General features: G+C 32.9%; 1 protein-coding gene across 1 annotated transcript in view; it reads left to right on the forward strand.

Annotated features, from left to right (window-relative positions):
* Nucleotides 1-13028, forward strand: part of LOC124019468 (neuronal-specific septin-3-like) — a 127183-nt gene extending 114155 nt beyond the window's left edge. The window contains exons 10-11 of the mRNA XM_046334814.1: nt 9283-9334; nt 12471-13028. Coding sequence (XP_046190770.1) covers nt 9283-9334; nt 12471-12663 — 245 coding nt within the window. The 3' untranslated portion in view covers nt 12664-13028. The remainder of the gene's footprint in view (nt 1-9282; nt 9335-12470) is intronic.
* The last annotated feature ends 3618 nt before the right edge of the window (nt 13029-16646 follow it).

Genomic DNA, 16646 nt, shown 5'->3' on the forward strand with positions numbered 1-16646 from the left:
GTAGTAGTAATAATAATATGCATAATGAGTAGTAGTAGTAGTAATAATATGCATAATGAGTAGTAGTAGTAATAATAATATACATAATGAGTAGTAGTAATAATAATAATATGCATAATGAGTAGTAGTAGTAATAATAATATGCATAATGAGTAGTAGTAGTAGTAGTAATAATATACATATGAGTAGTAGTAGTAGTAATAATATGCATAATGAGTAGTAGTAGTAGTAATAATATACATAATGAGTAGTAGTAGTAGTAATAATAATATGCATAATGAGTAGTAGTAGTAATAATATGCATAATGAGTAGTAGTAGTAGTAATAATATACATAATGAGTAGTAGTAGTAGTAATAATAATATGCATAATGAGTAGTAGTAATAATAATATACATAATGAGTAGTAAGTAGTAATAATAATATACATAATGAGTAGTAGTAGTAATAATAATATACATAATGAGTAGTAGTAGTAGTAATAATATACATAATGAGTAGTAGTAGTAGTAATAATATACATAATGAGTAGTAGTAGTAGTAGTAATAATATACATAATGAGTAGTAGTAGTAGTAGTAATAATATACATAATGAGTAGTAGTAATAATAATATACATATGAGTAGTAGTAGTAATAATAATAATATACATAATGAGTAGTAGTAGTAGTAATAATAATATACATAATGAGTAGTAGTAATAATAATATACATATGAGTAGTAGTAGTAATAATAATAATATACATAATGAGTAGTAGTAGTAGTAATAATAATATACATAATGAGTAGTAGTAGTAGTAATAATATACATAATGAGTAGTAGTAGTAGTAATAATATACATAATGAGTAGTAGTAGTAGTAATAATAATATGCATTATGAGTAGTTGTAGTAATAATATGCATAATGAGTAGTAGTAGTAGTAATAATAATATACATAATGAGTAGTAGTAATAATAATATGCATAATGAGTAGTAGTAATAATAATATACATACTGAGTAGTAATAGTAATAATAATATGCATAATGAGTAGTAGTAATAATAATATACATAATGAGTAGTAGTAATAATAATATGCATTATGAGTAGTAGTAATAATAATATGCATAATGAGTAGTAGTAATAATAATATACATACTGAGTAGTAGTAATAATAATATACATTATGAGTAGTAGTAATAATAATATGCATAATGAGTAGTAGTAATAATAATATGCATAATGAGTAGTAGTAGTAATAATAATATACATATGAGTAGTAGTAATAATAATATACATAATGAGTAGTAGTAATAATAATATACATAATGAGTAGTAGTAGTAGTAATAATAATATACATAATGAGTAGTAGTAGTAGTAATAATATACATATGAGTAGTAGTAATAATAATATGCATAATGAGTAGTAGTAGTAGTAATAATATACATAATGAGTAGTAGTAGTAATAATAATATGCATAATGAGTAGTAGTAGTAGTAATAATATGCATAATGAGTAGTAATAGTAATAATAATATACATAATGAGTAGTAGTAATAATAATAATATGCATAATGAGTAGTAGTAGTAGTAATAATATACATATGAGTAGTAGTAGTAATAATAATATGCATAATGAGTAGTAGTAGTAGTAATAATATACATAATGAGTAGTAGTAGTAGTAATAATAATATGCATTATGAGTAGTTGTAGTAATAATATGCATAATGAGTAGTAGTAGTAGTAATAATATACATAATGAGTAGTAGTAGTAGTAATAATAATATGCATTATGAGTAGTAGTAATAATAATATACATAATGAGTAGTAGTAGTAGTAATAATAATATACATAATGAGTAGTAGTAGTAGTAATAATAATATACATAATGAGTAGTAGTAGTAGTAATAATATACATAATGAGTAGTAGTAGTAGTAATAATAATATACATATGAGTAGTAGTAGTAATAATAATAATATACATAATGAGTAGTAGTAGTAGTAATAATAATATACATAATGAGTAGTAGTAGTAGTAATAATATACATAATGAGTAGTAGTAGTAGTAATAATAATATGCATTATGAGTAGTTGTAGTAATAATATGCATAATGAGTAGTAGTAGTAGTAATAATAATATACATAATGAGTAGTAGTAATAATAATATGCATAATGAGTAGTAGTAATAACAATATACATACTGAGTAGTAGTAATAATAATATGCATAATGAGTAGTAGTAATAATAATATGCATAATGAGTAGTAGTAATAATAATAATATGCATAATGAGTAGTAGTAGTAGTAATAATAATATGCATTATGAGTAGTTGTAGTAATAATATGCATAATGAGTAGTAGTAGTAGTAATAATATACATAATGAGTAGTAGTAGTAGTAATAATAATATGCATTATGAGTAGTTGTAGTAATAATATGCATAATGAGTAGTAGTAGTAGTAATAATATACATAATGAGTAGTAGTAGTAGTAATAATAATATGCATTATGAGTAGTAGTAGTAATAATATACATATGAGTAGTAGTAGTAATAATAATATACATAATGAGTAGTAGTAGTAGTAATAATAATATGCATTATGAGTAGTAGTAGTAGTAGTAATAATATGCATAATGAGTAGTAGTAGTAGTAATAATATACATAATGAGTAGTAGTAGTAGTAGTAATAATATGCATAATGAGTAGTAGTAGTAGTAATAATATACATAATGAGTAGTAGTAGTAGTAATAATAATATACATATGAGTAGTAGTAGTAGTAATAATAATATACATAATGAGTAGTAGTAGTAGTAATAATAATATACATAATGAGTAGTAGTAGTAGTAATAATAATATACATAATGAGTAGTAGTAGTAGTAATAATATACATAATGTAGTAGTAGTAGTAGTAATAATATACATAATGAGTAGTAGTAGTAGTAGTAATAATATACATAATGAGTAGTAGTAGTAGTAGTAATAATAATATACATAATGAGTAGTAGTAGTAGTAGTAATAATATACATAATGAGTAGTAGTAGTAGTAGTAATAATATACATAATGAGTAGTAGTAGTAGTAGTAATACTAATATACATAATGAGTAGTAGTAGTAGTAGTAATAATATACATAATGAGTAGTAGTAGTAATAATAATAATATACATATGAGTAGTAGTAGTAATAATAATAATATACATAATGAGTAGTAGTAGTAGTAATAATAATATACATAATGAGTAGTAGTAGTAGTAATAATATACATAATGAGTAGTAGTAGTAGTAATAATAATATGCATAATGAGTAGTAGTAGTAGTAATAATATACATAATGAGTAGTAGTAATAATAATATGCATAATGAGTAGTAGTAGTAATAATAATATGCATAATGAGTAGTAGTAGTAATAATAATATGCATAATGAGTAGTAGTAATAATATACATAATGAGTAGTAGTAATAATAATATGCATAATTAGTAGTAGTAGTAATAATAATATGCATTATGAGTAGTTGTAGTAATAATATGCATAATGAGTAGTAGTAGTAGTAATAATAATATACATAATGAGTAGTAGTAGTCTAATAATATCCCATAATGAGTAGTAGTATTAGTAATAATAATATGCATTATGAGTAGTTGTAGTAATAATATGCATAATGAGTAGTAGTAGTAGTAATAATATACATAATGAGTAGTAGTAGTAGTAATAATAATATACATATGAGTAGTAGTAGTAATAATAATAATATACATAATGAGTAGTAGTAGTAGTAATAATAATATACATAATGAGTAGTAGTAGTAGTAATAATAATATACATAATGAGTAGTAGTAGTAGTAATAATATACATAATGAGTAGTAGTAGTAGTAGTAATAATATACATAATGAGTAGTAGTAGTAGTAGTAATAATATACATAATGAGTAGTAGTAGTAGTAGTAATAATAATATACATAATGAGTAGTAGTAGTAGTAGTAATAATATACATAATGAGTAGTAGTAGTAGTAGTAATAATATACATAATGAGTAGTAGTAGTAGTAGTAATACTAATATACATAATGAGTAGTAGTAGTAGTAGTAATAATATACATAATGAGTAGTAGTAGTAATAATAATAATATACATATGAGTAGTAGTAGTAATAATAATAATATACATAATGAGTAGTAGTAGTAGTAATAATAATATACATAATGAGTAGTAGTAGTAGTAATAATATACATAATGAGTAGTAGTAGTAGTAATAATAATATGCATAATGAGTAGTAGTAGTAGTAATAATATACATAATGAGTAGTAGTAATAATAATATGCATAATGAGTAGTAGTAGTAATAATAATATGCATAATGAGTAGTAGTAGTAATAATAATATGCATAATGAGTAGTAGTAATAATATACATAATGAGTAGTAGTAATAATAATATGCATAATTAGTAGTAGTAGTAATAATAATATGCATTATGAGTAGTTGTAGTAATAATATGCATAATGAGTAGTAGTAGTAGTAATAATAATATACATAATGAGTAGTAGTAGTAGTAATAATATACATAATGAGTAGTAGTAGTAGTAATAATAATATGCATTATGAGTAGTTGTAGTAATAATATGCATAATGAGTAGTAGTAGTAGTAATAATATACATAATGAGTAGTAGTAGTAGTAATAATAATATGCATTATGAGTAGTAGTAGTAATAATAATAATATGCATAATGAGTAGTAGTAATAATATACATAATGAGTAGTAGTAATAATAATATGCATAATTAGTAGTAGTAGTAATAATAATATGCATTATGAGTAGTTGTAGTAATAATATGCATAATGAGTAGTAGTAGTAGTAATAATAATATGCATAATGAGTAGTAGTAATAATAATATGCATAATGAGTAGTAGTAATAATAATATACATATGAGTAGTAGTAGTAATAATAATATGCATTATGAGTAGTTGTAGTAATAATATGCATAATGAGTAGTAGTAGTAGTAATAATAATATGCATTATGAGTAGTTGTAGTAATAATATGCATAATGAGTAGTAGTAGTAGTAATAATAATATACATAATGAGTAGTAGTAATAATAATATGCATAATGAGTAGTAGTAATAATAATATACATACTGAGTAGTAGTAATAATAATATGCATAATGAGTAGTAGTAATAATAATATACATATGAGTAGTAGTAATAATAATATGCATAATGAGTAGTAGTAATAATAATATGCATAATGAGTAGTAGTAATAATAATATACATATGAGTAGTAGTAGTAATAATAATAATATACATAATTAGTAGTAGTAGTAATAATATACATAATGAGTAGTAGTAGTAATAATAATATACATAATGAGTAGTAGTAGTAGTAATAATATACATAATGAGTAGTAGTAGTAGTAATAATATACATAATGAGTAGTAGTAGTAATAATAATATACATAATGAGTAGTAGTAGTAATAATATACATATGAGTAGTAGTAATAATAATAATATACATATGAGTAGAGTAGTAGTAATAATAATATACATAATGATAGTAGTAGTAGTAATAATATACATAATGAGTAGTAGTAGTAGTAATAATATACATAATGAGTAGTAGTAGTAATAATAATATACATAATGAGTAGTAGTAGTAGTAATAATAATATACATAATGAGTAGTAGTAGTAATAATAATATACATAATGAGTAGTAGTAGTAATAATAATATACATAATGAGTAGTAGTAGTAGTAATAATATACATAATGAGTAGTAGTAGTAGTAATAATATACATAATGAGTAGTAGTAGTAATAATAATATACATAATGAGTAGTAGTAGTAATAATATACATATGAGTAGTAGTAATAATAATAATATACATATGAGTAGTAGTAATAATAATAATATACATAATGAGTAGTAGTAGTAGTAATAATATACATAATGAGTAGTAGTAGTAGTAATAATATACATAATGAGTAGTAGTAGTAGTAGTAATAATATACATATGAGTAGTAGTAATAATAATATACATAATGAGTAGTAGTAGTAGTAATAATATACATAATGAGTAGTAGTAGTAGTAATAATATACATAATGAGTAGTAGTAGTAGTAATAATAATATGCATTATGAGTAGTTGTAGTAATAATATGCATAATGAGTAGTAGTAGTAGTAATAATATACATAATGAGTAGTAGTAGTAGTAATAATAATATGCATTATGAGTAGTAGTAGTAATAATATACATATGAGTAGTAGTAGTAATAATAATATACATAATGAGTAGTAGTAGTAGTAATAATAATATGCATTATGAATAGTAGTAGTAGTAGTAATAATATGCATAATGAGTAGTAGTAGTAGTAATAATATACATATGAGTAGTAGTAGTAGTAATAATAATATACATAATGAGTAGTAGTAGTAGTAATAATAATATACATAATGAGTAGTAGTAGTAGTAATAATATACATAATGAGTAGTAGTAGTAGTAATAATAATATGCATAATGAGTAGTAGTAGTAGTAGTAATAATATACATAATGAGTAGTAGTAGTAGTAGTAATAATATACATAATGAGTAGTAGTAGTAGTAGTAATAATAATATACATAATGAGTAGTAGTAGTAGTAGTAATAATATACATAATGAGTAGTAGTAGTAGTAGTAATAATAATAATATACATATGAGTAGTAGTAGTAGTAATAATAATATACATAATGAGTAGTAATAATAATATACATAATGAGTAGTAGTAGTAGTAATAATAATATACATAATGAGTAGTAATAATAATATACATAATGAGTAGTAGTAGTAATAATAATATACATAATGAGTAGTAGTAGTAGTAATAATATACATAATGAGTAGTAGTAATAATAATATGCATAATGAGTAGTAATAATAATATACATAATGAGTAGTAGTAGTAGTAATAATAATATACATAATGAGTAGTAGTAGTAGTAATAATATACATAATGAGTAGTAGTAGTAGTAATAATAATATGCATAATGAGTAGTAGTAGTAATAATAATATACATAATGAGTAGTAGTAGTATAGTAATAATAATATACATAATGTAGTAGTAGTAGTAGTAGTAATAATATACATAATGAGTAGTAGTAGTAGTAGTAATAATATACATAATGAGTAGTAGTAGTAGTAGTAATAATAATATACATAATGAGTAGTAGTAGTAGTAATAATAATATGCATAATGAGTAGTAGTAGTAATAATAATATACATAATGAGTAGTAATAATAATATACATAATGAGTAGTAGTAGTAGTAATAATAATATACATAATGAGTAGTAGTAGTAGTAATAATATACATAATGAGTAGTAGTAGTAGTAATAATAATATGCATAATGAGTAGTAGTAGTAGTAATAATATACATAATGAGTAGTAGTAGTAGTAATAATAATATGCATTATGAGTAGTTGTAGTAATAATATGCATAATGAGTAGTAGTAGTAGTAATAATAATATACATAATGAGTAGTAGTAATAATAATATGCATAATGAGTAGTAGTAATAATAATATACATACTGAGTAGTAGTAATAATAATATGCATAATGAGTAGTAGTAATAATAATATGCATAATGAGTAGTAGTAATAATAATATGCATAATGAGTAGTAGTAGTAATAATATACATATGAGTAGTAGTAGTAATAATAATATGCATAATGAGTAGTAGTAGTAGTAATAATATACATAATGAGTAGTAGTAGTAGTAATAATAATATGCATTATGAGTAGTTGTAGTAATAATATGCATAATGAGTAGTAGTAGTAGTAATAATATACATAATGAGTAGTAGTAGTAGTAATAATAATATGCATTATGAGTAGTAGTAGTAATAATATACATATGAGTAGTAGTAGTAATAATAATATACATAATGAGTAGTAGTAGTAGTAATAATAATATGCATTATGAGTAGTAGTAGTAGTAGTAATAATATGCATAATGAGTAGTAGTAGTAGTAATAATATACATAATGAGTAGTAGTAGTAGTAGTAATAATATGCATAATGAGTAGTAGTAGTAGTAATAATATACATAATGAGTAGTAGTAGTAGTAATAATAATATACATATGAGTAGTAGTAGTAATAATAATAATATACATAATGAGTAGTAGTAGTAGTAATAATAATATACATAATGAGTAGTAGTAGTAGTAATAATAATATACATAATGAGTAGTAGTAGTAGTAATAATAATATACATAATGAGTAGTAGTAGTAGTAATAATAATATACATAATGAGTAGTAGTAGTAGTAATAATAATATGCATAATGAGTAGTAGTAGTAATAATAATATACATAATGAGTAGTAGTAGTAGTAATAATAATATGCATAATGAGTAGTAGTAGTAATAATAATATACATAATGAGTAGTAGTAGTAGTAATAATAATATACATAATGAGTAGTAGTAGTAATAATAATATACATAATGAGTAGTAGTAGTAGTAATAATAATATACATAATGAGTAGTAGTAGTAGTAATAATAATATGCATAATGAGTAGTAGTAGTAATAATAATATACATAATGAGTAGTAGTAGTAGTAATAATAATATACATAATGAGTAGTAGTAGTAATAATAATATACATAATGAGTAGTAGTAGTAGTAATAATAATATACATAATGAGTAGTAGTAGTAACAATATACATAATGAGTAGTAGTAGTAGTAATAATAATATACATAATGAGTAGTAGTAGTAGTAGTAATATACATATGAGTAGTATTAATAGTAATAATAATATGCATAATGAGTAGTAGTAATAATAATATGCATAATGAGTAGTAGTAGTAATAATAATATGCATAATGAGTAGTAGTAGTAGTAGTAATATACATATGAGTAGTATTAATAGTAATAATGTGCATTATTAAATAAGAACTGGTTCTTAACTGACAGGCCAGGTTAAATAAAACATCATATCCCAATGCAGTTTCATTCTGGAGTCATGTGCTTCACTGCCCTCTACTGTTAGTAATGAGGAAGTTGCAGTGCAGGAAGCAGACACGTGTTGAGAGAGAGAGAGAGAGAGAGAGAGAGAGAGAGAGAGAGAGAGAGAGAGAGAGAGAGAGAGAGAGAGAGAGAGAGAGAGAGAGAGAGATCATAGGAGCTGAGAGAGAGAGAGAGAGAGAGAGAGACAAAGGGCTGGTGTTCCATGGATGTGGTGCAATGACTGATTTGAACCTGTTTTAATCAGTCTGTTCTATTCTGTATGTCCATAGTTGAAAACGTGGCACATTGTGAGTTTACCAACTTGAGAGATCTGCTGATTAGGTGAGTTCCAGTTACACGTACACCTGCCTGGGGTGGTCTAGAGGTCAGGCCTCTGCCTCTGGACCGCATGCTGCCTGGGGTGGTCTAGAGGTCCAGGCCTCTGCCTCTGGACCGCATGCTGCCTGGGGTGGTCATATCAATAGAGGTCCAGGCCTCTGCCTCTGGACCACATGCTGCCTGGGGTGGTCTAGAGGTCCAGGCCTCTGCCTATGGACCACATGCTGCCTGGGGTGGTCTAGAGGTCCAGGCCTCTGCCTCTGGACCACCCCAGGCAGCATGTCATCCTCAGGTCAAGGTCAAGGCCTCTGCCTCTGGACCACATGCTGCCTGGGGTGGTCTAGAGGTCCAGGCCTCTGCCTCTGGACCACATGCTGCCTGGGGTGGTCTAGAGGTCCAGGCCTCTGCCTCTGGACCGCATGCTGCCTGGGGTGGTCTAGAGGTCCAGGCCTCTGCCTCTGGACCGCATGCTGCCTGGGGTGGTCTAGAGGTCAAGGCCTCTGCCTCTGGACCACATGCTGCCTGGGGTGGTCTAGAGGTCCAGGCCTCTGCCTCTGGACCGCATGCTGCCTGGGGTGGTCTAGAGGTCCAGGCCTCTGCCTCTGGACCGCATGCTGCCTGGGGTGGTCTAGAGGTCCAGGCCTCTGCCTCTGGACCACATGCTGCCTGGGGTGGTCTAGAGGTCAAGGCCTCTGCCTCTGGACCACATGCTGCCTGGGGTGGTCTAGAGGTCCAGGCCTCTCATCTGGACCACATGCTGCCTGGGGTGGTCCTTCATCTCATATCAGGTCCAGGCCTCTGCCTCTGGACCACATGCTGCCTGGGGTGGTCTATCAGGTCCAGGCCTCTGCCTCTGGACCACATGCTGCCTGGGGTGGTCTAGAGGTCCAGGCCTCCATCATCTGTTGATCAGCTGTCTATTCTTCATCATCCATCATATCAGCTGTCTGTCCTTCATCATATCAGCTGTCTGTCCTTCATCATATCAGCTGTCCGTCCTTCATCATCCTTCATATCAGCTGTCTATCCTTCATCATATCAGCTGTCTGTCCTTCATCATCCATCATATCAGCTGTCTGTCCTTCATCATCCATCATATCAGCTGTCTATCCTTCATCATCCATCATATCAGCTGTCTGTCCATCATCATATCAGCTGTCTATCCTTCATCATATCAGCTGTCTATCCTTCATCATCCTTCATATCAGCTGTCTGTCCTTCATCATCCTTCATATCAGCTGTCTGTCCTTCATCATATCAGCTGTCTGTCCTTCATCATCCTTCATATCAGCTGTCTATTCTTCATCATATCAGCTGTCTACCCTTCATCATATCAGCTGTTTGTCCTTCATCATATAAGCTGTCTATTCTTCATCATCCATCATATCAGCTGTCTGTCCTTCATCATATCAGCTGTCTATCCTTCATCATCCGTTATATCAGCTGTCTGTCCTTCATCATCCATCATATCAGCTGTCTGTCCTTCATCATATCAGCTGTCTGTCCTTCATCATCCATCATATCAGCTGTCTATCCTTCATCATATCAGCTGTCTGTCCTTCATCATATCAGCTGTCTGTCCTTCATCATCCATCATATCAGCTGTCTATCTTTCATCATATCAGCTGTCTATCCTTCATCATATCAGCTGTCTATCCTTCATCATATCAGCTGTCTATCCTTCATCATATCAGCTGTCATATCAGCTGTCATCATATCAGCTGTCTATCCTTCATCATATCAGCTGTCTATTCTTCATCATATCAGCTGTCATCCTTTCATCATATCAGCTGTCATCCTTCATCATATCAGCTGTCTGTCCTTCATCATATCAGCTGTCTATTCTTCATCATCCATCATATCAGCTGTCTATCCTTCATCATATCAGCTGTCTATCCTTCATCATATCAGCTGTCTGTCCTTCATCATCCATCATATCAGCTGTCTATCCTTCATCATCCTTCATATCAGCTGTCTATCCTTCATCATATCAGCTGTCTATCCTTCATCATATCAGCTGTCTGTCCTTCATCATCCTTCATATCAGCTGTCTATCCTTCATCATATCAGCTGTCTATCCTTCATCATCCTTCATATCAGCTGTCTGTCCTTCATCATATCAGCTGTCTATCCTTCATCATCCTTCATATCAGCTGTCTATCCTTCATCATCCATCATATCAGCTGTCTATCCTTCATCATATCAGCTGTCTGTCCTTCATCATATCAGCTGTCTGTCCTTCATCATCCATCATATCAGCTGTCTATCTTTCATCATATCAGCTGTCTATCCTTCATCATATCAGCTGTCTATCCTTCATCATATCAGCTGTCTATCCTTCATCATATCAGCTGTCTATCCTTCATCATATCAGCTGTCTATCCTTCATCATATCAGCTGTCTATTCTTCATCATATCAGCTGTCTATTCTTCATCATATCAGCTGTCTATCCTTCATCATATCAGCTGTCTGTCCTTCATCATATCAGCTGTCTATTCTTCATCATCCATCATATCAGCTGTCTATCCTTCATCATATCAGCTGTCTATCCTTCATCATATCAGCTGTCTGTCCTTCATCATCCATCATATCAGCTGTCTATCCTTCATCATCCTTCATATCAGCTGTCTATCCTTCATCATATCAGCTGTCTATCCTTCATCATATCAGCTGTCTGTCCTTCATCATCCTTCATATCAGCTGTCTATCCTTCATCATATCAGCTGTCTATCCTTCATCATCCTTCATATCAGCTGTCTGTCCTTCATCATATCAGCTGTTTGTCCTTCATCATATCAGCTGTCTATCCTTCATCATATCAGCTGTCTATCCTTCATCATCCTTCATATCAGCTGTCTGTCCTTCATCATATCAGCTGTCTATCCTTCATCATCCTTCATATCAGCTGTCTATCCTTCATCATCCATCATATCAGCTGTCTATCCTTCATCATATCAGCTGTCTGTCCTTCATCATCCTTCATATCAGCTGTCTGTCCTTAATCATCTGTTGTTCAGCTGTCTATCTGCCCTGATGCTGTTTGTGTTTTTGTCTACAACATTATATATTTGAACCTATTTACATAAATAAACATGCAAATAAATTAATGTTTTTGTGTTTGTCTGTGTTTCCTGAAAGGTCCCACCTGCAGGACCTGAAGGACGTGACCCACAACATCCACTATGAGACATTCCGCGTCAGGAGGCTGAACGAGAGTAACCTGACCGTCCACGGTCTGGCCCTGTCCTGCTTTCCAATGGAGAACGGGACCCACGGAACCAATGGAACCAATGGAGCCTTGGACAGGAGCGAATCAGAGAGCCACCTCTGAGGGGGATCACAGAGTGCGTCGCACACAGCAGCAGCTCCAGCTTCCTGCTCACAGCTTCCTGTTTCCTGTTTTGACTGCAAAATTGTTGGTCGACTGTTTCCCCCAATCGGAACACGAGAAAGAGGCTGAAAGAAAGAAAGAGGAACTTTTTTTTTTAAACAAAGGAGAGATGTTTTCGGTGGCCACCACACCTTGGATTTTGAACATTTTATTGAGTTTTACTAAAGACATTATTGATAAGAAATGCATTTAAACTTCATATATGAATATATTTTCTCAGAATGAGTTTATATGTCCTGGAAGCAGTCACACAGGGCTGGAAGAGCAGAGATACATGGAGAGAGAAAAACAGAGGGGGAGAGTGAGGGATGGAGAGAGAGAGAGTGAGGGATGGAGAGGAGAAGAGTGAGGGATGGAGAGGGGAGAGTGAGGGATGGAGAGGGGAGAGTGAGGGATGGAGAGGGGAGAGTGAGGGATGGAGGGAGAGTGAGGGATGGAGAGGGGAGAGTGAGGGATGGAGAGGGGAGAGTGAGGGATGGAGAGGGGAGAGTGAGGGATGGAGAGGGGAGAGTGAGGGATGGAGAGGGGGAGAGTGAGGGATGGGGAGAGTGAGGATGGAGAGGGGAGAGTGAGGGATGGAGAGGAGAAGAGTGAGGGATGGAGAGGGGAGAGTGAGGGATGGAGAGGGGAGAGTGAGGGATGGAGAGGAGAAGAGTGAGGGATGGAGAGGGGAGAGTGAGGGATGGAGTGGGGAAAGTGAGGGATGGAGAAAGAAATGAAAACAGCGAGAGGAGGAGGTTTGTTATGTGCTCAGACAATGTTGTTTCTGCAATACATAATATATATGTTTATGCGGGATCATTGTTTACACTCATACTACCCTGCAATTCAGAATACTGGAATCACCTGCCTGAGAGTGATTTACAGTATACTGTAGCTAACACAGCTACAGCCTCCTGTTTCTACAGTATACTGTAGCTAACACAGCTACAGCCTCCTGTATTCTACAGTATACTGTAGCTAACACAGCTACAGCCTCCTGTATTCTACAGTATACTGTAGCTAACACAGCTACAGCCTCCTGTATTCTACAGTATACTAGCTAACACAGCTACAGCCTCCTGTATTCTACAGTATACAGCTAACACCTACAGCCTCCTGTATTCTACAGTATACTGCTACAGCCTCCTATTCACAGTATACAGCCTCCTGTATTCTACAGTATACTGTAGCTAACACAACTACAGCCTCCTGTATTCTACAGTATACTGTAGCTAACACAACCTCCTGTTTCCACAGTATACTGTAGCCAACACAGCCTCCTGTTTCTACAGTATACTGTAGCTCCATTCAACTACAGCCTCCTGTATTCTACAGTATACTGTAGCTAACACAGCTACAGCCTCCTGTATTCTAGTGCCCACGTTCATTCAGCTACAGCCTCCTGTTTCTACAGTACCCACGTCCATTCAGCTAAAGCCTCCTGTATTCTACAGTACCCACGTCCATTCAGCTACAGCCTCCTGTATTCTACAGTACCCAGGTCCATTCAGCTACAGCCTCCTATATTCTACAGTACCCACGTCCATTCAGCTACAGCCTCCTGTATTCTACAGTACCCACGTCCATTCAGCTACAGCCTCCTGTATTCTACAGTACCCACGTCCATTCAGCTACAGCCTCCTGTATTCTACAGTACCCACGTCCATTCAGCTACAGCCTCCTGTATTCTACAGTACCCACGTCCATTCAGCTACAGCCTCCTGTATTCTACAGTACCCACGTCCATTCAGCTACAGCCTCCTGTATTCTACAGTACCCACGTCCATTCAGCTACAGCCTCCTGTATTCTACAGTACCCACGTCCATTCAGCTACAGCCTCCTGTATTCTACAGTACCCACGTCCATTCAGCTACAGCCTCCTGTATTCTACAGTCCATTCGCTACAGCCTCCATTCAACTACAGCCAACTGTATTCTACAATACCCAGGTCCATTCAGCAACAGCCTCCTGTATTCTACAGTACCCACGTCCATTCAGCTACAGCCTCCTGTATTCTACAGTACCCACGTCCATTCAGCTACAGCCTCCTGTATTCTACAGTACCCACGTCCATTCAGCTACAGCCTGCTGTATTCTACCGAGGGTCGAGTGTCTGTGTTTTTGTTTTTTCCCAATTCAATTAAAACCTAGACAACCAGATGAAGGGAGATCCTAATTAATGAGTGACCTTAATTCCTCCAGCAAGAACGGGAGTTGGGGGCGAAAACCTGCAGACACTCAGTCCTCCTTGCAATGAGTTCGTGGTCTGTTTGCTACTGTGTGAATCCTGCAATGTGGCTTTGCTTGAATTCCTCCCCGTTTCTCCATCTCTCAAAGGATGGCAGCCTTTTGTTCAACTCTGTATGAATAGTGCCAGAGCCGTAGCCTAGCCTGTGCATGGCTTATGAACCTCTCTCTATAACACGGGCATAGGCCTGTAATATATTCAGACGCTGCATTTCATTTAATATGCATGTTGACTTTAAAAATAAAAATAAAGAAGAAGAAAATGTATTTTTTTCTGGAAAATTATTTTTTGTTTTGTTACCTTTTCCACCTGCTGTAAACGTCCATCCACACATACATGTCCATACACACATACATGTCCATACACACATACATGTCCATACACACATACATGTCCATACACACATACATGTCCATACACACATACATGTCCATACACACATACATGTCCATCCACACATACATGTCCATACACACATACATGTCCATACACACATACATGTCCATACACACATACATGTCCATACACACATACATATCCATACACACATACATGTCCATACACACATACATGTCCATCCACACATACATGTCCATACACACATACATGTCCATACACACATACATGTCCATATGTCCATACACACATACATGTCCATCCACACATACATGTCCATACACACATACATGTCCATACACACATACATGTCCATCCACACATACATGTCCATACACACATACATGTCCATACACACATACATGTCCATACACACATACATGTCCATCCACACATACATGTCCATACACACATACATGTCCATACACACATACATGTCCATACACACATACATGTCCATACACACATACATGTCCATACACACATACATGTCCATCCACACATACATGTCCATCCACACATACATGTCCATCCACACATACATGTCCATACACACATACATGTCCATTCACACATACATGTCCATCTACACATACATGTCCATCCACACATACATGTCCATACACACATACATGTCCATCCACACATACATGTTCATCCACACATACATGTCCATCCACACATACATGTCCATCACACATGTCCATACACACATACATGTCCATACACACATACATGTCCATTCACACATACATGTCCATCCACACATACACATACACGTGTCCATCCACACATACATGTCCATCCACACGTGTCCATACACACATACATGTCCATCCACACATACATGTCCATCCACACGTGTCCATCCACACATACATGTCCATCCACACATACATGTCCATCCACACTTGTCCATACACACATACATGTCCATACACACATACATGTCCATCCACACGTGTCCATACACACATACATGTCCATACACACATACATGTCCATACACACATACATGTCCATCCACACATACATGTCCATCCACACATACATGTCCATCCACACGTGTCCATACACACATACATGTCCATACACACATACATGTCCATCCACACATACATGTCCATCCACACATACATGTCCATCCACACATACATGTCCATCCACACGTGTCCATACACACATACATGTCCATCCACACATACATGTCCATCCACACGCGTCCATACACACATACATGTCCATCCACACATACATGTCCATCCACACATACATGTCCATACACACATACATGTC

The sequence above is a fragment of the Oncorhynchus gorbuscha genome, unplaced genomic scaffold, assembly GCF_021184085.1.
Source record: "Oncorhynchus gorbuscha isolate QuinsamMale2020 ecotype Even-year unplaced genomic scaffold, OgorEven_v1.0 Un_scaffold_606, whole genome shotgun sequence".
Taxonomy (NCBI): domain Eukaryota; kingdom Metazoa; phylum Chordata; class Actinopteri; order Salmoniformes; family Salmonidae; genus Oncorhynchus; species Oncorhynchus gorbuscha.